Source organism: Peromyscus maniculatus, chromosome 13 (assembly GCF_049852395.1).
Source record: "Peromyscus maniculatus bairdii isolate BWxNUB_F1_BW_parent chromosome 13, HU_Pman_BW_mat_3.1, whole genome shotgun sequence".
NCBI lineage: Eukaryota > Metazoa > Chordata > Mammalia > Rodentia > Cricetidae > Peromyscus > Peromyscus maniculatus.
In genome coordinates this window covers 56,621,317-56,647,897 of record NC_134864.1, presented here as the reverse complement: position 1 = coordinate 56,647,897, position 26,581 = coordinate 56,621,317, and the positions used below count along the sequence as shown (strand labels likewise).

At 47.3% G+C, this 26,581-nt stretch overlaps 1 protein-coding gene across 1 annotated transcript in view; it reads left to right on the top strand.

The window, feature by feature from the left end:
* LOC143268246 (uncharacterized) overlaps nt 1-22,255 on the top strand; it is a 41,901-nt gene extending 19,646 nt beyond the window's left edge. The window contains exons 3-5 of the mRNA XM_076549421.1: nt 13,067-13,080; nt 17,787-18,385; nt 20,547-22,255. Coding sequence (XP_076405536.1) covers nt 13,067-13,080; nt 17,787-18,385; nt 20,547-20,719 — 786 coding nt within the window. The 3' untranslated portion in view covers nt 20,720-22,255. The remainder of the gene's footprint in view (nt 1-13,066; nt 13,081-17,786; nt 18,386-20,546) is intronic.
* The last annotated feature ends 4,326 nt before the right edge of the window (nt 22,256-26,581 follow it).

Here is a 26,581-nt window from a genome sequence, read left to right as displayed (position 1 = left end):
TTATCATTATGGTTCTACAGAAGCAGCTAGAAGAGGAAAAGTAGTTATTGCGCACTCATTTACACAGAATTTTGGCACATAATGGACATCACAGCAGTTACCTGAGAGAACTTTCTTTCTGAGAAAAGGCTAATATAGTAAGCATTTCCTATGTTCCCTATCCATTTTTTGACCACTCCTAGAGGAGTTTCATATCTAATTACCAGCACTGGTGGGAACTATGTTCATTGATGCTTAATTACCATGCGGTATGTTAACTAACCTTGACAAAAGCACACTCAGTCTTCAATGAGCATGGCTGACCATCCTCAGGAAACAGCTGTCTGCTCGCACTGGAAAGGCTGGGAAGGCTTTTGGTGAGAGTCACTGCAGACATCTTTTCTGTTTCCTTCACAACACTCAGTCCCTGCTACTCGGTTGCTTTGGAAGACTTCATAAAAACAAAGGCCATTTGCTTAGCATCATAGACGTAGTGTTTGGTCCTTTGTAGAACATGTAGTGACAAGAAGTTTGGGGAAGTTACGGTGGCTAATCTCAGTTGTCAGCTTGACGGAATCTAGAAGCACTGGGGAGACTGGTCTCTGAGCAGGCCTGTGGGGCATTGTCTTGACTAGGCTGTTTGTGGGAAGACCTGCCCACAGTGGGTGACACCATTCCCTGGCCTGAGAGCCTGGACGGCACCCCTCCTTTCTCATTCCCTTTCATGAGTGTCTAGGCCTACCTCCTAGCCTGGGGGTTTCCCCCACCTGTACCATGCTCCCCTCCATCTTGTACAGGCATCCCTTGCCTCAACTCAGTCACACTTCCAACCCTGTTTCAATGTGTACTTCCCAGAGAACCCAAACCAACACTAGTTATATACACAAGATGGCAGACTCTTGTCCCTAAAAGGTTACATTGGCTCAAAATGTAGGTTTATAATGTTTTGTCCACAATTTAAAATCTAAAGCTCCCTGAAAACACCAAGATGTGATCTTACCTTACACAAGGCTATTTGTTTTTTTGTTTTGTTTTGTTTGTTTGTTTTTTGTGGGCATTCTACTTGGTCAAACATCTTGTTACAAAAACATGATGTGACTGGTTGGAGGTATTTTTCTAAATCCTACTGAGAACAAAATGTAATATATGGTATATTCATTAAAATAACTCTTAAGTGCTGGATAATAAATACCCTAAATTGTATAAAATATTTGACTCTGAAAGTTTGGAATAAGAGATTGCATACCTAAACTATAAAAAAGTTGAAGTAGCCGGGTGGTGGCGGCGGCGGCAGAGGCGGAGGCGGTGCATGCCTTTAATCCCAGCACTTGGGAGGCAGAGCCAGGCTGATCTCTGTGAGTTTGAGGCCAGCCTGGTCTACAGAGTGAGTTCCAGGAAAGGCGCAAAGCTACACAGAGAAACCCTGTCTCGAAAAACCAAAAAAAGAAAAAAAAGAAAGAAAAGAAAAGAAAAAAAAATTAAAAAAAAAATAAATAAAAAAAAGTTGAAGTAAGGAGCAGCTAGTCCCTGGGGGGAAGCCCCATTGAACCTTGTGCTCTTGTGTGTTCTCTCACACCGAATCTGGGTGCTTTATCAATAGAATGTGGCAGAAAAGATGTCGTGCCAGTTCTGAATGTAAGTCTCTGGACGTTTCCCATGTTGTCATTTCAGACAATCTGACCCACAAAGAAACCTGGCTATTCTGGTAGGCAAACCATGTGTTGTGTAGAAGTCCCATAATCATTTGAGAAAGGCAGGCCTTCACATCAGGGTCTCTCTCTGCCTTCCTTCTGGTCACGCCTGCCCAGGAGCCAGGCATGTTCCCTAAGAAACTGTGGGTGCTGAGTCAACCCCAAGGAAGACGAGTGTCAGGACCATGCAGCTGAGCCCAGTCCAGCCACAAACTGGACAAAATCATAAATCACTCGTGCTTTAAGTCGCCAAATTTTGAGGTGTTTATTACATGGTAGAACAGGTAGAGTGTAACCACAGTACGGCAGGGCTGCCTCTAGGCACAGATGGATGAGAGGGCATAGGATGAGGAAGGCAGCTCTGCTCCAGGAGAGATGAAACTGTACCACAGCACAGATATGAAATCAGACAGCTTCTGCCCATTCCATGCCTGCTCCTGAGCTTACATGTGTAACGTCAGAGCAACCTTGGGAAGAAAGCTTTTACTAACTCCATTATCCATGCTAAGAGGGATCTGGAATTTTTCAGCTCGTCTGTGATAGACTGAGATTTCACACCTAGTAATTTCTGTCAGGATTGATGCTGTCTACCTGCCGGCTCACTGAACCTCAGTGGAAAACGTATTATCACGATTCCACGGCCAATCTCCCAGGAACTGCATCCTAACTTCCTCTTAGGAACTATCCACCCAACTCTCAATGCATGTGCTTTGGGTAACCTTGATCTCAGCCCACAGACCCATGTCATTCCCCAAGATACAGTGTAGGGTGAGAGGGCAGGGGAAGGTGGGGTTCCTTCAGGAAAAATGTCAGTATTCTGCTTTAGACTTGACCCAAAGGAAATGCGTGTCCACCTCATCCAGATCCCTATGGCCTTTCCCTGTAAGAGTGACTGCATTCTTACCATCTCCACTAGAGGATCCTTTGTCCTTAACCAGAATACCCATCCAATGGGGAATTTATTAAGGCAACTCCACTTATTTAAAAAAAGAGGTTTATTTTGGGGTAACTTACAACAAGAAAAGGGATAGGTTACAGGATCCAGGAGAGGTAAAGTGCAGTCCAGCGGTGTTCTCTGGAGAACTCTGCTCGGTCTACCATCCAGCCTCCAGGATCACTAGGAACCAAAGAGCTGGCACATCTGGATCTGGGGTCTTAAGGGTTTCCATCTTGGCCCCACCTCTGGGGTAGGTCTTAGGTAGGTGTGACAGTTACCGGAAGCCTCACTGGGGGTAGTACTTCCAGGTCAAAGCTGGGACAGCTACCCACTACACCCATCCCCCCCAAATTGCTTTTTATCTAACTCTTTCTCAACCTCAAGGCTCAATTCACATTTTTTTTTCCAGATCCGGCATGAACTAGCTCACTCCTAGCCCCTCCCACAAGGACCCAAGTTAGGGAGTATCTACTTTGTGCCCTGTGGGCACTATACACTCTGTTACATCACTCCCGAGCAGGCTATGTTTCCCAGAGCATTTATTTACCTGTCTTCTCTACCACTGGCAGGCAGTCTACGCTGAACATCCTTCTACCTTTGTAGCCTGGTATAATTTTTCAATCTATGGATAACTGATGGATGAGCGAATGAAGGACAATGACGCTAGCACAACTCCCCCCCCCCCAAGGTCATTTCCCCACAGGGCTGAACAGCAGCAAATAACTGGTGAAATCCTGACGTCTGCTTTCACTTTTCCAGGTCCCCCAAGTTGTTAATGGTTGGAAGCGGCATGTGAGGAGGTGAAATATTGCTTACTAATGGGCTTGGGAGACAGTAAATTGCATTTCCTTCTGCTCAACGGCAAGCTGAGGCACAAGAGCAGGAACAGGGTGTCTAAAATGTTAGTTTTATTACAGTTGAAATCAATTGGAGAACGTGACTGATGTGGTGGCCATGTTGGACTTTCAATGTGCTCTCCTACAGGGATAGTTTAAGAATGCAGAGCAGTCGGTCCATTGGTTCTGGGTAGCTGACTCTCCCAGCTTCACACCAGCGAGCAAGCAGTGGAGCAACGAGGACAACATTTTAAGAGATTGGATCCATCCCCTTCATGGAAAACTCATTGCAAACAAAATGAATCACTGTAGCTTGAGTTTTTTTCTCTGGGTCCCGCCAAGCCCCGGCAGTCCCGTAGCCCACTTATAAAATAAACATACAGACGCTTATATTATTTAAACTGCTCGGCCATTAGCTCAGGCCTACCATTGTCTAGCTCTTACTCTCATACTCAGACCATTTTTGTTAATCTATATGTCGCCACGTGTTCTGTGGCTTTACCTGCTGCCTTTACATGATGCTCCCTGGGCGGCAGGCTGGTGTGTCCTCCTCTCTGCCTTCCTGTTCTCTCAATTCTCCTCTCTGCGAGTCCTGCCTATACTTCCTGCCTGGATACTGGCCAATCAGTGTTTTATTTATCAATCAATCATCCACAGCAAATCACTGCCACTCCTGGTATGTAGAAAAGTAAAACGAGGCCTGGCATGTTATCTGTAGGAAGTCACTTCCTGAAAATGGGAAACCAGGGATAAGAATGTATGTCATGTGAAAGAACATAGATAAAGCTGGGACTCTGGAACCTAGGAAACTTGTGGTATGCCCAGAATGAAGCATGGGAATTGCTTTAATCCTTAGAGGGAACAGCCAAAATACTTAGAGAAGCTGCTGTGGTAGTTCAGGGCCTGAGTGCTCAAAAACATTAATTAGGACTTTTAAAAGTGTATGTATGCATTCACAAAGTAATAGTTATGGCATGGAGAATAACAAGCCTCTTTGCTAACAGATCCAATGACATTTCTGAAACATGAGCAATTACAGTGTTCTATAGTTTACTTGTCTACATGGCAATTTCTTATTTTAATGGAAAATGCTGAAATGTTATATTATAATGCTCAGACAGGAATAAATGAGGCTTTTAAAAGCATTGTTTGGAAAATTTAGGGGAAAGTTCAGCCCTGTTTTGCTTCCTACCTTTGATTAAAGTACAGCATGCATTGACTTGTTTTTCCCTCTTCAGACTCAGCTTCCCTCTTAGATGATAAATAAGGGGGAAAGAAGACTGTATTTAAAAGATAATGGTTCCGAAGTGTAGGATTCAAACAGCAGTGTGGCCGTGACAGCTAACTCCCTGGCTTCCCATCCTCTTTTTGCCATCTGTAAAATGAAATACTACAGTTCTGTTATGGTTTGGACAACAAGCATCTCCCAGAAAAACTTCACCTGCTTAGGATTTGGCTCTAAGTGTGTTTGGATGTGCAGCTTTTGGGGAGTGCCTGGATCATAAAGACTCTAACCTAGTTGATGGAATCATCCATTGATACTGTCAGAATTTGATGGCATTGCTGGGCAGGAGTAGAGACTGAGAGGTGTCGCACTGGTGGACGTGGTTACAATGGAAGAACACACTTTAAAAAAAAAGATTTATTTTTATTATTTTTTAAATTATGCTTATATGTGTGCATTTGTGTGTTGCTATGTGTCCATGAGAGCAGGTGTCTACAGAGAGCAGAAGAGAATTAGTTGGATCCCCTGTGGATGGAATTAGAGGAGGTTAAAAGCCACTGGTCCTGGGTGCCAGGAACCAAATCTGATTCTCTGCAAGAGCGGTATGGACTTTTAACTGCCGACCCATCTTTCCAGCCCTTGGAAAGATAAATCTTATCCTCAGGTATCACTGCTGCTGCTGCTGCTGCTGCCGCCGCCACCGCCGCCGCCACCGCCGCCACCGCCGCCACCACCGCTGCAATGGTGGCACAGCCTCCTTATCCTCTTCATCCTCCTCCAGCCACTGCTTTCCCCCCCCCATGCCCCCTCATCCCAGGCAGCTGCAAGGTAAGCAGCTTTTCTCCACTGTCCTCTTCTGCTATGATGTCTCTTCAATCCTTTCAAGTATTTTTTTCTCACAAATTTTGTCACAGCCATGACAAACTAACACTAATACCTACATCCTGAGATTGAAATAAGCAGAACAAGGTTCACAGAAGTCTTTAACAAGGAGCTTGACAAGTGGTTTCTTCAAGTAGCCAGCAGGTCCTTCCAGGATGATGATAATGGCATTGACTCCAGAGCCAGGGGATGCTATGAAAGTCTGATTTTATAATGTGTGTGTTGTCCAGGATGAGTTTGCTGCTTCTGTGAATAAAACGGGACTACCAATAGTTAATGACAGAAACACTAACACTGAGGCTGCCCAGATAGCTCAGTGGATAAAGGCAGTTGCCACCAAACCTCATGACCTGAGTTCCACTGCTAGAACCAACACAGTGTAAGGATTCAGTATACAGCCAGCTCAGGGGTCTTGTCTGGCGCCTTATTACATCATCAGCGGGCAACTTGTCCCAGACTAAAAGCCGCACATGCACCCCCATGCTCTCTCTCTGCACCTCTCTTGGTCTCTCTCTCTCTCTCTCTCTCTCTCTCTCTCTCTCTCTCTCTCTCTCTCTCTCTCTCTCCACCTCTCTGAACCCCTTTCTGTTTCATCTCTGCCAGGCCTGGCTTCTCCTGTCCTATCCCCTCTTCTCTCTAATAAAGCCCATTCTAACTCTGGTAACCATGGCTCATGGTTCTTCCACTGCCGACCAAACCAGCACCGCTGCAGTATCCAGCACCAGCCAAACCAGCACCGGATACCCTTTCACACAGTATCAGGATCAGACCAACTCCTGTGTGTAGTGGAGATAGACATACATAGTCATACACATGTGCACATAAATTAAAAAATAAACAAATAATTAAATGCATACACTAAAAGATAAATAAATGTTTTTTTTTAAATAGGAATGCCAAAAGTGAAGTTTGGAAAAAGTATGTGGGAAAAAAAATGAGACTTTTAAAGGCTTTCTTGAACCCTGTGCTGAGGCCATGAGGTTGGAACTGTTAGTGAGATGAACACACTGAGGACTGGTGGGGGGTGGATATCAGTGACTTGGGGCTTGCCTCTGGTGCATATGCAGTTAGCAAACAGTCACAACCCAAGAAACCATTCACTTCATTCTGAGCATCTTCACGTGACATCCCAGCATTTTCATTTAATAATTTCTTATGCACACTTAACTATGCCAAGACTAAAGTGTACACTTTGGGCCTCAGGATCTATGCTGCAGAGTCTAAGAGATAAGAAGAGCAGATAAGAGGAGAAAGTCACAGTTGTCAACTGAACTGCCCATTTTCTGCACGCATTTGTTCACAATTTATCTTTTCACAGTTGGAATGTGGGGCAGTGGGTAGAGAAAAGAACTAGCTAGCTTGCGATCAAAGCTCAATTCTTTAACAAACTAGCATGCCTCTTGTTTTGAGGTACACTTGAACACAATGTGTGCAAGAATGCATTTCCAGAAAGATGTGTATACACTGATCCCCATCTTCAAATCTGCATTTGAACACTCCAGTTCCTAATATGGATATCCAAATATGGAACACACGAAATTACTTCATCTCAGATCTTAAAATGACATACAAGAAGCCTAAGGAGCCGCTCAATCAGTAGCGTTTGCCATGCAAACACGAGGAACCAGGTTAGATCTCCAGTATCCAAATAAATAAGCCAGGCATGGCGGTGCACACACAGATAATCCCAGTGCTGGGACGGACGGTGGGGACAGGAGAATCCCTGGGGCTTTCTGACGGGCCAGTCTCACCCTAATGAGCCAGTCTCACCCTAGTCAGCAAGCTGAAAACCTAAGGTGAAGAGTGATCGAGAAAGACACCTTTTGTTCCCTCTGGCCTCTATACATATGTGCATGCATACAGGCATGCACACACATACAATATTTTAAGAGCTTTGAGGGCAGAAATTACACATTTAACTATTGAATCCTCCTCAGCATCTGTCTATAATGATCTAGTAGAATCTCAATACATGGTTAATTATTATCCATTGATTTAGAAGGGCTTGGAAGTGTAAAGGATGCCAAATAACCTTTCATATTTTTTCTGTGTCCTATGAAAGAAAATGAGGTGCAACAATACACAGGCACTAGGGACACTTTAGTTCCTTTTTGAGTGCCATATTTAAATAAAAAGGGCTATCCTTCCCACATAGCTGTTTCTTGACAGTGAATGTGATACAATCACACAGGCAGGTGACACATTGGAGTTACTGCAGTGCTGTTCTGTCTGTGTGTTGTGGAGACGCAGGCTCTCTCACACCAGTGCTGGTCTGTGTGTTGTGGAAAACTGCAGGGTCTCTCACACTACAACCTGTCTCCACCTGCTCCTCTCACCTTCCTTCTGCTGTCCTGAATATGACAAGGATCTTACTATTGTGGAGAGGTCTGCTTTCTCCCCTAAAAAGAACAATAAAGTTTATAAAATACGTTCAAAATATTACCTCAAAATTAACCAGTTTCAAATGAAGAAAGGAGGCACCACCCAACTTCATTGTGGCTGCCCTCAAAATGTTGGAAATAATGGCGGTTACTCTAACATGTTTCTGCTCGAAAATGTTCTAACTTGCTGGGAGTGCATAGTTTACTCTCTAATGTGACAAAAGAGAATAATTGTGCTTACTGTCTTGCTTTTCTTCAGGATAAATGAGTAACTGAGCTATGTAGCGCCACCCTGGATAACTGAAATGAACGGCATGGGAAGTGGCTCTCCTGGGACTCAAAGCAGGCCTGAGATGTTTAACTAAAAGCTAGGTGTTCATCCATTTCCTCTCCTCCAGGAAAGACGATGGTGGAGCCACCATGAAGTTTATTTCCCTAGGTGTTCACTGAAATGCAATAGATAGTAGGGCTAAGGGGATTGCCTCTAAGATCCGTTTGTTACAGCTTCAACTTGAACTCTCTTCCTTTGCTGTGGTTCACTGCCAGCACCTTGCCCTGATGCCACCATGACCCAGAGTTGGAGACTGATGGCCTGAACTTCACTGAGCCAACACTAACAGTTTCCCAAGGAAATCAGTTGGTGTATTTGTTAAAGGAAAATGAATACCTTATTTTAAGCAGATGTCTCTGAGGCCTCTGGAGGAATTCTATAAGACACAGACAATAGGAGAAAGCCCAAGAAGCAAGCAGAAAGCAAGTAGATAGGATCAACTCAGAATAGCTAAAAAGAGGCTGAGAACAAGGCAGCACTTTGATTGATAAGGTGATTTAAAAATTAAAAGAGAAGAGTCTATCTGTGAGCTGAATGCCAGCTCTGGAGATTGATGGATGGCACGAGGCTTCTTTTCTTATTTCAGATAAAGATGTGTTTTCCTTTAGAGAGAATCTTTATAAGACAATTGCTTGACTAGAAGTGTGTGTGTGTGTGTCTGTGTGTGTGTGTGCGTGTCTGTGTGTGTGTGTGTGTGTGTGTGTGTGTGTGTGTGTGTGTGTAGGGGGGAAGGGAAACGAGAGAGAGAGAGAGAGAGAGAGAGAGAGAGAGAGAGAGAGAGAGAGAGAGAGAGAGAGAGAGAGAGAGCACTATAGCATTTTAAAGCAGGGCTGCATAGTTCAGCAAAGCATCTGTAGTTTCCATAGCTGGTGAATAGATAAGGCACTCTGCAAACATTTCTCCTGGATGAAGCTTCATTTCCAATTGTGTCCATGCACCGTGTGGTAGCCAGCATGATTAAGGAAACAGTGATTGTGTGAACCTCCAAATCCATCTGTCATGTCATTGGCATTGAAGAACCTCTGAAAAATTAACCTCCTCCTTCCCCCCAACTTGTGTTTTCCCATCCTTGAGACAATAGTAAGAGAGGAGGGAACAAAGGGGGCAAGGAATTCAATAGAAGAGAGAGCTGGAGCAAATGAAACATTGTTTCTCTTTCTGTCTTGCTCTTTCCCTTTCCAGTCTGCCAGAGTCTTAACTGCTTGTCTGCTGTGCCAGGAGACAGAACTCTTTCTAGGATTTGCCCGCCAAGGCTGAAGTCTCTCAAGCATGGGGTTGTCTAGTGTGATAATCTGGGCTGCAGGAAGCTAAACCCAATGAAAAGATGATAGGGGAAATGTGAAAAGGCTATGTTAGTCCCTACATCTTTGCAATTTTTCTAATACAACTGCTTAATTAAATATCTGTATAGACTCAAGGACATTAGATTTTTAAATATCCTCTGTGTTTACATTTTATTTACCTACACATATGTGCATGTATTTAGGGAGGAAATCCATAGCAATCATTGCAGTTTAAAAAGGTCTTTATGACCCATAAAGCTAAAAACTGTATCACTATGGCATTTATTTCTAAACTAGTTTGTGTGTGCTTTGCAATTATAGAGGACACATTTTCTGTTACAGGGATTAAGGGTTGGAAGACAAATTCTGTCCATGAAATAGATACGTTTGTGGACCTAGAACACACACACACACACACACACACACACACACACACACACACACCCCACATCAAAACATCACCATCAACAACAACAAAATGCCAGGACACTAGAAAACAAGTGCTGAGGTAGAAGAAAAAGCAAAGGATGAAAGACAGAGGACTCATGGGAGATTTTTTGTTGTTGTTGTTAGCTCATTACTGCAATTCAGACCCAGGCAGAAAATGAAATGTACAATATATGGATTTCTGTTGTTTTCTTTAATTACCTTTTTAAGATTTTTTTTCTTGTTTCATTCATCTGAAAGAAAAGATGCAAGTATTTGGGCAAATCAACTCATTATAAGAGTTTTCAGTTGCTATTAGATTTGAAGAAAATTAATTAGCCTGGAAAATTTCAGAATAGCCAATGTTTCAGGTCAAGGACTTTTGGTGGAAAGAGCTATTGACAGATCTTGCCAGAAACAGGCCAGCTTTGCAGTATTTGAAATTTTCAATCTTTGCACATTCTTCTTAACCTGGATATTTCTCAAGATTTAAAAAACAAGGTTAGGCGCATACTTCAGAATGGTAAATATTAGCTACAGTGAATACGGAAGCTGCACAGAGGCACAAAGCTCCCCAAGTAGAGATTAAAGTGGGAGTGGTTCTCTTCCTCACAGATTCCTTGTACATCACAGTAGTGACGTGTAGTGTTACCTTTAAGAGGTCAATCCCACCCCTCCGTGATTAAAACCTTCTTTCAGTAAAAATAGATTGGCACTTCTATAACCTGATAAGAAGTGTCTATCTCAAATCTAACCTTGTATTTGATTTTAAAACACAAAGCAAGACAAATGTATCTATTCTTGCTGCTTCTTGTCATCATTGTCCTGGAAGTCTTAGTGTGGGCGACTAGTCAAAAACTCAGACTAGCCAGGGAAGTGTGAGTTACCTCTACTCAAGTGCAGTCTTGTATGTGTCCAGTCCTAAGGCGTACACACAAAATTGTGGTGCCAAGAAACGAGTTCAGCAAGGTGCAGGATTGATGTAGAGAAAAATGATATTTTTTTTTACAGTAGTAATGAGCAACCCAAAATTGATTTCAGGAAGCAGACCCATTTATAATAAAGAATAAAGCATGTAGGATTACAGCTAACAAGAGCAGTACAAGACAGTCTCCTGAAATCACAATAAGATGCAAATATACAGAGATGCAGCCATGTTGGTGGATTAGAAGACATAGTGTTCATAGACTGTCCGTGTTCACCAAAGTAATCTTTAGATTTTACACTGTTCCTATTAAAATTCTCAGCTAAGATTCTGGGTTTTCTTTCTGTTCTTATTAGCTAAAATTGGCAAGAAGACACAATAACAAAAAAATATGGAAACGAAGGAGGCCCAAAATAAACAAACAACCTTGGCAGAAAAGAAAAAGATTGGAAGATATACATTTCTTTCTTTCAAACTTGACACAAGGCTACATTCTTCAAAATAGTGTGGCATTCACATAAAGATAAGCAAATCAGTCAATGCAATACAATTGAAGATTCAAAAATAACTGTTGCATTTTTAGTCACTCCCTGTTTTGTTAAGTGTGCCAAGACAATTTTATGTGAATTGTCTTTTCAATGAAAAGTAGTTGGAAAACTGGTTGTTCACACACAAAGGAATGAAGTTCACACCTTCTATAAAAACTAACTTATAATAATATATCACAGGCCCAAATGTAAGTGCTAAAAATGCTTAGAGTTATAAACCTCTAAGAAGAAAAATAGATGAAAATGTTCATGGCCTTGGATCGACAATGGCTTCTGAGATAGGACAGCTTAAGAGCTGAGGATGTAGCTCAGGTGGTAGAGTTCCTGCCTAGTGTGCACAAGGCCCTTGCCTCAATTCCCAGCAACACCAGCACTTGGGAAATAGAAGAATTATTAATTCAAGGTCATCCTTGGCTACATAAAGATATGCAAATCAGTTGATGCAATACAATTGAAAAATTAAAAAATAAACTGTTGCATTTTAACATTCAAGTTCAAGAACAACCAAAAATTACAAAGGAGGTGGGGGGAAGGAAGGGAGGGAAAGAAGAAGGACAGAGGGGAGGCAGGGGGAGGAGGGGAGAGATGGCTCAGCTGTTGAGAGCACTGGCTGCTCTTCCAGAGGACCCCAGTTTGATTCCCAGCACCAACACGGGAGCACACAAGCATCTGCCACTCCAGTTCCAGGGGATCGGATGCCTTCTTCTGGCGTCAATGGGCACCAAGATCACATATGTGTCTCCTACATACATGCAGGCAAAACACCCATAAACATAAAATAAAAACAAACAAATTCAGCAAGAAAGGGAGGAGGGAGGAAGGGAAACAAAAGTCCACATAACAGAGAAGAGCGCACGAGGGCCTGGGAGATGGTTGACTGCAGGGCAAGCCCAAGGACCTGTCTTTGCATCCCCAGAACCCATGTTTAGCAACCACAGCACAAGGGGTACATGGGGGGATGGATCCCTGAAGCTCCTCAGCCAGCCAGCCTAGGCAAATGGGTGAGGCTCAAGATCAGCGAGACTGTCTCAGAGTACAATGGTGGAGAGCAGCCAAGGAGAGCCACTTCTCATCAGCCTTGAGCCTCTCTGCATGCACATCCATGGATGTGCATTCACACAAAGTAACAAGAGCACACACACACACACACACACACACACACACACACACCTCATCATCATCACTGGGGGCATGAAAATAAAAGGGACAAACAATAAGAAATATTGATTAAAAACAAATAGGGCAATTGGACCAGTCAGAGATGGTTGTAAGCATAAAATGATGAAGCCATTCTGACCCATGTAGTTAACATATAACCCAGCAATTCCACTACATAAATACCCAAAAGAACTGAAAATACATGTGAACACACAAACATGTACACAAATATTTATTTGCTGCATGCTTTGTAATAGCCCCAAACTGGAATCCACACAAAAGCCCATGAGATAATAAAAGATTAATTAGTGTGCTCTATTTCTATGCCATGGATATATTTTACTACTTGACCAGAAAAGTAAGTTAAAATATACCACGTAACAAAATCACTGGGCCATGCTAAAACATGCTAAGCAAAAGTAATCTGCCCCAAAGGATCCCTTGTTGTGTGAGTCTGTTTCTAGGACTGCCGGAACAGGTGAGTGCACAGACAGAAAGAGGTTGGTGAGTCCAAGGAGCCAGGGGAAGAAGCAATGGGGAGTGAATGCAGACAGATGCAGGGTTTGTTCTGGGGGTGATCAAATCGTTCTGAAATTGGTTGTCATGACTACATAATTCTATGACTATACTAAATTCTATATTTAAAAAAAATTAAAGAGTCAAAAAAGTTCTAGTATACTATAACTATACTATACTATATTATACATCTGTTAATACCTATATATTATAATAATTATATAGATAATATTATAAGTAACTACATATTTAATATAATATAGTGTAGTGTCTCTACCATAACCCACTTGTAGGTCTGGAGATTTTAACTTATTTAATGAGTACATGTGTCAGTCATGAAAGACAATGTAATCAGAAGTCACTTGATAAGATATCTGCAGTAGATAATATCACTCATTCTAAGTCTTCATTTCCGTGGATAATAAAGTATAAGATCAGAATATGTAAAACTGACACTTTGAGTTTAGTAAAAAAAAAAAAGTCATCAAATATCAGCAATTTTATGTTGCTTAACTTAATACATAATCCCTTTTGCAATGTGACTTTGCAATGCTCTCCCAGAGTGGGTGGACTCCTCATTGATACTGGCCTTGACTGTGTGGCCTTGCTTTGGTGTGTGTAGAGACGTAGAACATGCTTGAGAGCAGAGGCTTTACATATGCTTGTGTGGTCTGGTTTGTGTACTAACTATTCAATGTGAGAACACAGCTTGTGTAGTCACCAGTCCAAGGAAGATGAAATACACATGCAGCGGAGGTAGAGTCGACACACTGACCGATGCTGACCCAACAGAGAGGCAGCCTACACCAGAACGCCGATACCTACAACCACTGGATCTCCCTGACCGATTGGTGAATAATGACAACCCTTTTTCATTGTAAGCGGCTGAGGTTTTAGAAGGTTTGCTAGAAAGCATGACCGTGGTCATAGCAGACTAATGAATCATCTACACTGAGAAAGATGTAGACAGAGTCTGCCCATCACTACCCAAAGGAAGTGGGTACGGTGAAACAGACTAAAATAGATAAATTTCCTAGACCCTGGAAGGAGGAGATACTGATAAGGGAGTGGAGCTGTGACAGTAGACAGTACCTTGAAGACAGGCCTTGGGTACTTGATTAAATATCATACTAAAGGAGGAAACTGACAAATATCAATTTCTAGAATTTTCCAGTTCTGACCAAGGTCTATGCTGCAGCCAGGATTTTAATCTGAATTCTCAAAATAGAAGGACTGTCAAGGGGCGGGGGAGTTTGATTATAAGCAGGGACGTATGTTAGGGACGGCTGGAGCGTGCTCAGAAGCAAACACTCGGCTTCTATATTGCTTTCATTTACTGTGAATTTTATGCTAAGAATTTTTCACTTGTGCAAAATCCTGAAGTTGAGGAAAGACTTTCAGAAGTGAAACGTCAACTAATTGAAGTTGCTGGAAAACACAGAATCAAAGGCTTGTACATTTATTTATGTCGACAATTTCAAAGAAAATTGCCATTACATCTTTCCAACTGTCATCTACTTGTCTTCTTTCATACCCTGGGTTAAGCTATGACAATAATATCCTCCACTTCCCCTAATCACAACAGTAGCTGTGGTTTTTAAAGACCCACCATGCACCGAGGACTCCTCAAGGCACTTTTGAAAAAATAGATTTATCTGTTTTGCTACTTCATTTCTTAAATAATTTTTTGAGAATTGGAAACATGAATGCTGTGCTTACATCATTTCTATCTCCCTCTTCCCCTACCAAGTCCTCTCACACACACCCTGCAACTCCTTCCCAAATTCATGACCTCTTCTTCAATTATTCTTGTTCCATAAATAACCTGCCGAGTCCATTTCATGTTGTCCAAATGTGTATGCGTTTGGGGCTGACTACCTGGGGTTGGATAACTTGTCAGGGGGGCTCTTCCCTGGAGAAGATTGATTGCCCCCATTTTTTTCCAGCCACTGTTGCTTGTCTGTAGCTCTTATCTAGGGGCAAGGGCCTTGTGAGATTTCCCCCATGCATATTGGCTTTGTCAACTGGAATCATTGGGTAAGTCTTGTTTAGGGAACCATATTGTTGAGATTTCCTGGATGTAGATTTTATGCCATGTGCAGAAGACATTATATCACTAAAGGCATCTTGGTCTTCTGGCTCTTACAGTGGGTTTAGTCTCCTCTTCTGGGACGCTTCCTGAACTGTAAGTGTAGGGGTTGTGTCATAGATGTATCAGTTGGTGCCAGGCACCCGCAGTTTGTTGTTCTCTGCATTTTGACTAGGTGTGCTTTCTGTAATAGTCGCCATCTGATGTAAAAAAAAAAAAAAAAAAAAAAAAAAAAAAAAAAAAAAAGAAGATTCCTTGATGAAAAGAGAGAGCTAGACTTCTTTTTGGGAGAAAGATTAGTATTTAGATTTAGTTATTGAAAGATCCCAGCATACTAGCTTAGCCTAACGCCATTTCAAGTAAGGTCTGAAAAGCGCAGGGTGTCTACAGCCGGCCTCCTGGCCCCAGAAAAGGGTACTAAAGGTCAGAAAAACAACTTGGAGCCAGGCAGCAGGCGTGTCAAGCTCGGGGAAAAACCACGAGCTGCCCTGAGTTTGAACCCGGCCTCATTTGAATCGTCCAATCAGAGCCCTGTAAACCATGAGTTGCCCTGAGTTTGAACCCGCCCTCCTCGTGCTCCTGCTGCCCGACCCTATAAAAACCCTCCGCTCCAGCCCGGGGGCGCGCCAGTCTCTTGAGCTTCTTGAGGGACTGTGTTGCCCCGGGTACCCGTGTTCCTGAATAAAGCCTCTTGCTGTTTGCATCTGACTTGTGGTCTCGTGTGATCTCTGGGCGAGGGTCTCTCCAGAGGGAAGACTGCCTTCGGGGGTCTTTCATTTGGGGGCTCGTCCGGGATCTGAGACCCCCACCTCGGGACCACCGACCCACTGTCAGGAGGTAAGCCGGCCTTGGTGTATGTCGTTTCTGTCCTGTCAGAGTGTTGTCGGTTTATCTGAATGTTATCTGTTTGCGCGCCTGAATCGGTCTGGAGTCAGTGGGGCTGAAGGAGCTGACGAGCTCGGACTTCGCCACTGCGACCCTGGAAGACGTTCCACGGGTCTCTGAAGTCCCCTTCGGGGGCACGGGAAGTCCCCTTCGGGGGCACGGGAAGTCCCCTTCGGGGGCACGGGAAGTGTTGTCGGTTTGTCTGAATGTTAAATGTTGTCTGTTTGCGCGCCGGAATCGGTCTGGAGTCAGTGGGGCTGAAGGAGCTGACGAGCTCGGACTTCGCCACTGCGACCCTGGAAGACGTTCCACGGGTCTCTGAAGTCCCCTTCGGGGGCACGGGAAGTCCCCTTCGGGGGCACGGGAAGTCCCCTTCGGGGGCACGGGAAGTCCCCTTCGGGGGCACGGGAAGTGTTGTCGGTTTGTCTGAATGTTAAATGTTGTCTGTTTGCGCGCCGGAATCGGTCTGGAGTCAGTGGGGCTGAAGGAGCTGACGAGCTCGGACTTCGCCACTGCGACCCTGGAAGACGTTCCACGGGTCTCTGAAGTCCCCTTCGGGGGCACGGGAAGTCCCCTTCGGGGGCACGGGAAGTCCCCTTCGGGGGCACGGGAAGTCCCCTCTGGGGCACGGGAAGTCCCCTTCGGGGGCACGGGAAGTCCCCTCTGGGGCACGGTTTTTCGGGGCCACCCCCGTATCAGAAGGATACGTGGTGCTGGCAGGGGACGGAGAATTCAAACACTCCGTGTCCCCATCTGAGTTTTTGCTTTCGGTTTTACACCGGAGCCGCGCAGCGAAACTGTTTCTTGTTTGTGGTGTCGGTTTGTTTTGCGTTCTTTGTATAATCCTTCTCCATCCAGGCGCGGCGCCTCCTGTCACGGCGCCGGCCGCGATCCCGGCGGCTGCGCTCGTGGCGCCTCCTGTCAAGGCGCCGGCCGCGACCACCTCAGCGGCTGCGCTCGCGGCGCCTCCTGTCACGGCGCCGGCCGTGACCACCTCAGCGGCTGCGCTCGCGGCGCCTCCTGTCACGGCGCCAGCCGCGACCACCTCAGCGGCTGCGCTCGCGGCGCCTCCTGTCATAGCGCCGGCCGCGATCCCGGCGGCTGCGCTCGTGGCGCCTCCTGTCATGGCGCCGGCCGCGACCCCGGCGGCTGCGCTCGTGGTGCCTCCTGTCACGGCGCCGGCCGCAACCACCTCAGCGGCTGCGTTCACGGCGCCTTCTGTCATGGCGCCGGCCGCGATCCCGGCGGCTGCGCTCGCGGCGCCTCCTGTCATGGCGCCGGCCGCGACCCCGGCGGCTGCGCTCGTGGCGCCTCCTGTCATGGCGCCGGCCGCGATCCCGGCGGCTGCGCTCGCGGCGCCTCCTGTCATGGCGCCGGCCGCGACCCCGGCGGCTGCGCTCGTGGCGCCTCCTGTCATGGCGCCAGCCGCGATCCCGGCGGCTGCGCTCGTGGCGCCTCCTGTCATGGCGCCAGCCGCGGCCCTTCCAACGGCTGCGTTCACGGCGCCTCCTGTCATGGCGCCAGCCGCGACCACCTCAGCGGCTGCGCTCGCGGCGCCTCCTGTCATGGCGCCGGCCGCGACCACCTCAGCGGCTGCGCTCGCGGCGCCTCCGCGGCGGCTCCTGTCATGGCGCCGGCCGCAACCCCGGCGGCTACGCTCGCGGCAGCTGCGCTCTCGGCGCCTCCTGTCATAGCGCCGGCCGCGACCACCTCAGCGGCTGCGCTCGCGGCGCCTCCTGTCATGGCGCCAGCCGCGATCCCGGCGGCTGCGCTCGCGGCGCCTCCTGTCATGGCGCCGGCCGCGATCCCGGCGGCTGCGCTCGTGGCGCCTCCTGTCATGGCGCCAGCCGCGGCCCTTCCAACGGCTGCGTTCACGGCGCCTCCTGTCACGGCGCCAGCCGCGATCCCGGCGGCTGCGCTCGCGGCGCCTCCTGTCATGGCGCCAGCCGCGGCCCTTCCAACGGCTGCGTTCACGGCGCGGCTGCGTTCACGGCGCCTCCTGTCACGGCGCCGGCCGCGACCACCCCAGCGGTTGCGCTCGCGCTCGCAGCGGCTCCTGTCACTGCGCTCGCGGCGGCTCCTGTCACGGCGCCGGCTGCGACCTTCCCGGCGGCTGCCCCCCCCATGATGACCCCGCTCGCTGGGGACTCGGAGGAAGAAGAAAAGCAGAGAGTTTTCCTGGAGACCTGGAAGCAGGTTCCGGGCGATGACGGGAGGCCAACCCAACTCCCAAATATCATCGATGCCGCTTTTCCCTTGACCCGCCCAGACTGGAACTTCAATACACCTGAAGGTAGGGAGCATCTACGTCTCTATCGCCAGTTGCTCTTAGCGGGTCTCCGAGCGGCCGCCAGAAGGCCTACCAATTTGGCTCAGGAAAGGAAAAAGAAAAAGGAAAGGAAAGGAAAGGAAAGGAAAGGAAAGGAAAGGAAAGGAAAGGAAGAATCACCCGCTGCATTTTTAGAGAAGCTGAAGGAGGCTTATAGGATGTACACTCCGTATGATCCAGATACCAGTATAGCTCAGATATCCGAACCAAATTGCAGCGGTTGGAAAGTTTGCAAGCGCTAGGTTTGCCAGATTTATTGAAGGAAGCAGAGAAAATGTTCAGTAAGAGAGAAACTCTTGAGGAGAATGAGGAAAGGAGATGGCAGAAACGTGAGGAAAGGGACAAGAAAACAACATAGGGAGATGAAAAAGGTTTTGGCCACCGTTGTGTCTCAGGGACAGCAGAAAGAGGGAGATAGGTTGGGAGAGCGAAGGAGGCCACCCCTTGATAAAGATCAATATGCTTACTGTAAGAAGAAGGGACCAAGAGTCACAGGTCCTAAAGGAGACCCCCTACAAATCCTTGCCCTCAGTTTAGAGGAAGAATACCGTTTGTTTGAGGCAGAACCCACGGAGAAGTCACCTGAGGAGCTACAGAACTGGCTGAGGAAGTTTCCTCAGGCCTGGGCAGAGACTGGGGGCTTGGGGTTGGCACGCGATCAGCCACCGCTGATGATCTCACTAAAGGCCTCCGCGACTCCCGTTTCAATCAGACAGTACTCAATGTCACGGGAAGCTCATGAGGGGATCAAGCCCCATATTCAGAGGCTCCTGGATCAAGGGGTGTTAAAGCCCTGCCAGTCACCTTGGAACACCCCTCTCTTGCCTGTTAAGAAACCGGGGACAGGAGACGATAATCTCCATCCCCCCTCCTCGTAACCCCCACCAAGTTCGAGAATGACTAACTACGGCTGGGTACTGCCGCCTTTGGATTCCTGGCTTTGCCGAACTGGCAGCCCCATTATACCCCCTCACTAAACCAGGGACCATGTTCCAATGGGAAGAGAAACATCGGAAAGCGTTTCAACAGATCAAAAAGGCCTTACTCGAGGCCCCGGCTCTGGGTCTGCCAGATCTAACCAAGCCCTTTGAGCTGTTTGTGAATGAGAACTCAGGTGTTGCCAAGGGGGTACTGATGCAAAGACTGGGACCTTGGAGGAGACCTGTAGCGTGCTTGTCCAAGAGATTGGACCCGATGGCTACAGGATGGCCTCCATGCCTCCGCATGGTGGCAGCCATTGTCGTATTACTCCCGACAACCACCGGACAGATGGCTTTCTAACGCCAGAATGACTAACTATCAGGCCTTACTGCTGGATTCAGACCGGGTAAATTTCGGGACCACAGCCTGAGAGAGACCCCGTGCCCTATAGCCCAGAAGACCATGAGCTAGCAAAGAAAATGGGGGTGGACTGGGAACAAAGAAGACAGGCATTGACCCATTTGAGCAAAAACAAGATAAAGACCTTATTAGACAGAGAAAACACCTGAGCAGTGCTGCTGAACCAGGATCAGGTACTCCAGCAGGTAACTTCCACCTGCCCAGCCTGTGCTCAAGTCAATGCAGGAAAGGTTCATCTAAACAAGGGGGCCCGCCAAAGAGGCCATCGTCCTGGTGTTCATTGGGAAATAGACTTTACAGAAGTAAAACCTGGACTCTATCTCCTGGTCTTCGTGGACACCTTTTCTGGATGGATCGAGGCATTTCCAACCAAGAATGAGACGGCTAACGTGGTAACAAAGAAACTGTTGGAAGAAATCTTCCCCAGGTATGGGATGCCTCAAAATATTGGGGTCGGATAACGGGCCTGCCTTCGTCTCCCAGGTAAGTCAGAAGGTGGCCAAACTATTGGGGGTTGATTGGAAACTCCATTGTACATACCGCCCCCAGAGCTCAGGACAGGTAGAACGAGCTAATAGAACAATTAAGGAGACTCTAACCAAATTAACGCTTGCAACTGGCACTAGAGATTGGGTGCTCCTACTTCCCTTAGCTCTCTATCGAGCCCGAAATACCCCCGGCCCACACGGCCTAACCCCTTTTGAGATCATATATGGGGCCCCACCTCCTGTTGTAAACTTTCTCCATCCTGATATTTCCTCTCTTGCCACCACCCCTACTTTAGAAGCACATCTTCAAGCCCTCCAGTTGGTGCAGAGGGAGGTCTGGAAGCCCCTGGCCAAGGAGACAAGCCGGTGGTGCCCCACCCCTTCCAGATCGGGGACTCCGTTTGGGTCCGACGACACCAGACCAAGAGCCTGGAATCACGGTGGAAGGGGCCCTATACTGTCTTGCTGACCATCCCCACTGCACTCAAGGTCGACGGGATTGCTGCATGGATCCACGCCTCTCATGTAAAGGCTGCCAGGGAACCCGACCCAGCAGGATCCAGAAAGTCAACATGGACAGTGCGCCATACACGAAACCCCTTAAAAATAAGGTTGACCCGCGGCTCCTCTTCCTCCCCCTCCTCTTAATCTCTACCTACCCCCAGGGGACTAGGGCGGCAGAGAGCCCGCACCTAGCTAAGAGGCTCACTTGGCAGGTCATCTCACAAACTGGGGAGACGGTCTGGCAAACGACCGCCTTTCACACCCCCTTTACATGGTGGCCTAACTTACATCCAGATCTCTGCCAATTAGCAGCAGGGTCAGAGGACTGGGACATCCCTACCACTGACCCCATGAACCCCAGAGCACCAGACGTCTGTCAGGATGGTAAGGGAACTTGCAAATGTAGTGACGGGAGATACGGATGTGGCCACCCTGAAGCCAGGGCAGCCCTGTCACAACTATCCTTCTACGTCTGCCCCCGGGATGGTAGGGACAGAAAGCTGATTAGCCAATGTGGGGGTTATGAAAGTTACTTCTGTAAAGCATGGGGATGTGAAACAACTGGCAATACCTATTGGAAGCCTTCGTCCACTTGGGACCTCATTAGGGTAAAAAGGACTACCCAAGGGGAAAGCCGCACATGGCGCCCACTCACCCGAGCACATTGTTGGGGTTTCCCAGGCGAGCTTAGTACATACTGGGAGGGGGAGGGCCCCTGTATAAACTTCATCTGCAACCCCCTAAACATATCCTTTACCCAGAAAGGAAGGGGGACAGCACAAGATTGGATTAAAGGAAAAACATGGGGACTTAGATTTTTCATGACAGGACAGGACCAGGGATTTACCTTTATGATTAAACTTAAAATTGAGGAGCCCTCCGCCTCTATAGGCCCCAACCAGGTTCTCGCTGACCAAAAGCGCCCCTCTTTACCTGCTCCAGCACCCCCGAGGGCTACCACCCGACCCAATTCGGTCATTCGCCCAAGCACGGCTCCGAATGCCGCTGTAACCCCAGTCACCCTCCAACCACCCAGACCCGGTATGGGAGACCGGCTATTGAATCTTATAGAGGGCGCTTACTCAGCCCTCAATGTTACCAGCCCAAATCGGACTCAGGAGTGCTGGTTATGCCTAGTTTCCACACCTCCCTATTATGAGGGGGTGGCTGTAGTCGGAAGTTTCACCAATTCCTCTTCACCCCCATCAGGATGTGCCTCAACACCTCAGCATAAGCTTACAATCTCCGAGGTGTCAGGACAAGGACCAATTTATCAGGGAACGTGTTTCTATTGTTCAGACCTTGGTATTGACCCAACAATACCAACGACTCAACCAGGTGGAAATGGAGCCACATCCCTATTCTTCCCCATGAATGGAGGATTCCATTCCCTGAGATAAGAAAATGGGGGAATGAAAGATCCCAGCATACTAGCTTAGCCTAACGCCATTTCAAGTAAGGTCTGAAAAGCGCAGGGTGTCTACAGCCGGCCTCCTGGCCCCAGAAAAGGGTACTAAAGGTCAGAAAAACAACTTGGAGCCAGGCAGCAGGCGTGTCAAGCTCGGGGAAAAACCACGAGCTGCCCTGAGTTTGAACCCGGCCTCATTTGAATCGTCCAATCAGAGCCCTGTAAACCATGAGTTGCCCTGAGTTTGAACCCGCCCTCCTCGTGCTCCTGCTGCCCGACCCTATAAAAACCCTCCGCTCCAGCCCGGGGGCGCGCCAGTCTCTTGAGCTTCTTGAGGGACTGTGTTGCCCCGGGTACCCGTGTTCCTGAATAAAGCCTCTTGCTGTTTGCATCTGACTTGTGGTCTCGTGTGATCTCTGGGCGAGGGTCTCTCCAGAGGGAAGACTGCCTTCGGGGGTCTTTCATTATAAACTATACTGGATTTATCTTTTGATTTTTCAGATTTATTTACAGATGAGTGTTTTGCCTGCATGCATGTTGTAGCAGGGTCCTTGCTGTTGTTCCCTTTGGGGGTGGGGGGCCAAGTAGGCACAGAGTCAAACCACACAGACTTCGCGAGAATGTCAAAACAAGCTCAGTTTATTCAGGAAGAGGCAAGCATTATATACCCTCCACCCCACCCTGGGGGGAGGTCTGATGAATATGCATCAGCTGGTGTGACATGGCTGTCTCTCATTGGTCCAGGTCATCTCCAGATCATGTTTCAGCTGCTGTTGCTAAGACCCTTAGGCAGACCTAGGTTGGCTCTCAGAAAGTATCTTTTTTTACTTGTTTGGACCTTCTGACCCTCAAGCCCGTTAGGGATGAGTCATCCCACAGCTTGTATGTGCACCATGTGTGTGCCTAGTGTCTGTGGAGGTCAGAAGAGGGCCACAGATGCTTGTAAGCTGCCATGTGGGTGCTGGGAACCAAATCTAGGTTCTCTGGAAGAACAGCAAGTACTCTTAACCATTGAGCCATCTCTTCAGCTCCAGGGATTTATCTTTTTAATTAGTATATATTAGCTGAAGACCATTACATGTTTCATGTTGACATTCATACAAGCATGCCCCATTCTTTGCTCACACTCACCACCCTCATCCCCCCTCCCTTATGGGCCCCCTCCCAAGCTTCCTCTTGTTCTCCTGTTAGTCCCCTTCTACCTTAATGTTACAAGGCGCTTTCAGATTTAATTCCACAGTAACACTGAGAGGTATTTTAACCTCGTGTTCCAAGTGAAGAAACTGACCCAGAAAGACGGAGTGACTTCACCAATTACATAATTAGCAAAAGGCTGTGGTGTGGCTCTTCCTGGGGAAACATAAACATCTACTCGCTGCAGGTCAAGAGGGCACAGGTAGAGAAGGAAACAAATACACAAAGACAGGATTCTGTCCACATCCAGCTCGGCACCCCCCCAAGTTTCTTAGGATCACTCACGGGCGCATAGGTGACTCTCAGGAAACTACGCTGTTGGGAGGTCCTGTTCCCAGCATGGCCAGCTCATGACAACTCTACCACAGAAGAGCCCCATCTCCTGAGTCAAGTGTTTACCTCTCATATAATCCTGCGAAGGAGGGATGCCTTGGGAGGGTCTTGTGAGCTTTGCGGACCCTGAGTACCTCCTTGTGCTTCCACAGGGCAAATTACTAGTCTCTCCTTGTGAGTCTTTTGAGGGAACCGTCACAGCTGCTCTGCTTCAAGATGGCAATGACCAAAAGCCGGGTGGTGGTGGCCCACGCCTTTAATCCCAGCACTCGGGAGACAGAGCCAGGTGGATCTCTGTGAGTTCAAGGCCAGCCTGGTCTACAAAGTGAGTTCCAGGAAAGGTGCAAAGCTACACAGAGAAACCCTGTTTCAAAAAACCAAAAAAAAAAAAAAAAAAAAAAAAAAAAAAAAAAAAGATGGTGATGACCTTGTCCACACAGAGGAAATGGTTGCACTAAGCTCCGCCTCTTCCTCTTGCTCTTACATCCTTTGCCTACCCCATCCCCCTTGCACCATGTTCCATGAGCCTTAGAGGAAGGTATGTAGATGTGTAGTAATTTTCTCCCATTTAGAACTGAGCGTTAGCTTGCTATGGTATAGCAAGACACTTATTCCCAACGGTTCAACCAGTTACGCATCATGGCAGTAACTTCTGCCCACCATAAAAAGAGGTTTCCTTTCATTACAGCTGACAACAGGAGTAATCAGCGAGGAAAAACAAAAATGTTTAGAAAGCACTGTGACAAGCATATCACATCCACATAATAAAACAACAGCAGTAGCTTTCCTGTTAGCTCCTATTATCTCCTCAGATAACAGGTTTTCGTAGTCGTTTACAGCTCCAAATGTGGGTTCCCTCCTGTGGAACAAGCTGTAAAACCATGCGGAAAATAGTCGGCTGCCACTGTCTCGCCAGCATGTGCCTGCTGCCCCTCATGCTGATGGTGTCACATGCAGAATCTGTAGCGGGAACACCGGCAACAGAAGAACGGAGGTTTCCAGCTCAGTCCCAACCTGATTTCTCTGTGCCTTGCAACAAGAGCATGTGGTGACCTCATCCATCGGAACTTCCCATCTTGTTCTGGCTCGCATCCAACAGCAGTGGCAATAGCCAATCTATTGGGAGTAGAAACTCAGGACCCTTCCTGGCAACGACTCATGGGTAGATAGCCCAGTCCGGCATTGAAATTTTCATCCGACCACCTTATAACTCTGGGAATGTCCCCTTTCACCCACATAGGGCATCTGTGTTAAACTTTCCAATTGTAGCTTTTTTTTTTTAATCCTTCCAGGTGCTTTTCCACAAATCTCTAAAACACTCAAAATAGCATTATACTCTCCTTGTAATGAAAAATGTTCTCTTGTTTTTTGTTTTTTTTTACATAAGGTAGACATGATAACAAAAAAAAGGTGCCAGGCCACTGTTTCATGACAGACAATAGCATTGGGAAGGTAACTTGGAAAAGCACTCTGAAGATCCGCTGTTGTCTATTCCAAGCAAGGATGAATTGATTTTGGGACTTGGCAAAAGGGGAATCTAAAAAAATAAATAAATAAATAACCAAACGAACAGTAACTAAAATAAAATGAACAAAAATATTAGCAACATCCAATACAGCATGGAAAGATCCCACTTCGTGTGTGTGTGTGTGTGTGTGTGTGTGTGTGTGTGTGTGTGAGAGAGAGAGAGAGAGAGAGAGAGAGAGAGAGAGAGAGAGAGAGAGAGAGAGAGAGTGTGTGTGTGTGTGTGTGGTTTTATTCGTTTTTGAAGTAGGTATGCAACTGAAGCTGTCCTGGACCTCCTGGACCTCCTGCATCTATCTCCATAGTGCAGGGATTACAGAAATGCAACACTATGCCCAGCTATCAGACCCCATCACTTGCCAGAAGAACACAGAGTGGCAAAGAGAGGGGTTACCATCCCACCAAGCCCTCCCTAGTCCACGGTCAGTCTCCATGAGCCGTCGTATCTCCTCACCAACCAAACCTGGCCATTGCAATAGCTTTGGTCGGGGTGCAGAATCTCTCAGCTTTCTAGGCCCCTGTTTACCCAGTCACTCGTGGCTGCTACTATAGTTGAACCTTCAGGTACAACCCTCCAAATGTGTCCCAGCATACACGCACCTCATTATATTTTCTTGTAGGAGAGAAGTGCATACCACAGGCTCTCCAGGGAGATATAACTGCTCACCCCTAGAACAAGATTAATCTTCTTTGCCTGCCCTGCTCTGTCTCCATATCCACCTACTACTGGCATTGTCCCTGGTGTTTGGGGGGAGGGGGAGGAAGTTGCTATGAATTAGTGTGTACTTGGTTCCAGGATCCCCAAAGCCTGAGTATGCCACACAATCTACGTTCAAGATGGGACTCTGGCTGCGCTGCCTGGCCCTCGCCTGCAGGTGACCTGGGTTATTCCATTAGGGGAGCAGCTGGGATGGCTTCCTCCCCAGATCTTCTCCTGAAGGAAGCAGGGAAGAGCTCACCTGTACCTGCAGTCATGCCTCCAGCACATGCTTGCTCAGGTTTGAAAGCCCTCTGGAAGTTCACAGTGCGGCATTTGGATTCTTGTCCATTCTTTTCCCTGGGGACTCTAGCTTGACAGGAATCTTGTCCCATTTGCTCTCCAGTGGCCCAGACAGGCTTTCTGTGTGCCTTTCCTCTTTCTTACCTCCTCTTGATGGCTTTAGCACTTTAGAAAAACCCAATTTACATGCCAGCCTAGCTCATTCAGACCCCAGAAAGCCTCTCTGCCTCATTCTTCCTCTATCTAGTTCTTCGCATAGGTTTTATACTTTTGGATTCCAGAGAGGACTTTTTACCACAGACCTGGTTTCTATGCTCTTGTCTTACCGTATTTCCCCCCACACAGGCCAGCTGTAAGAAATGACAAGC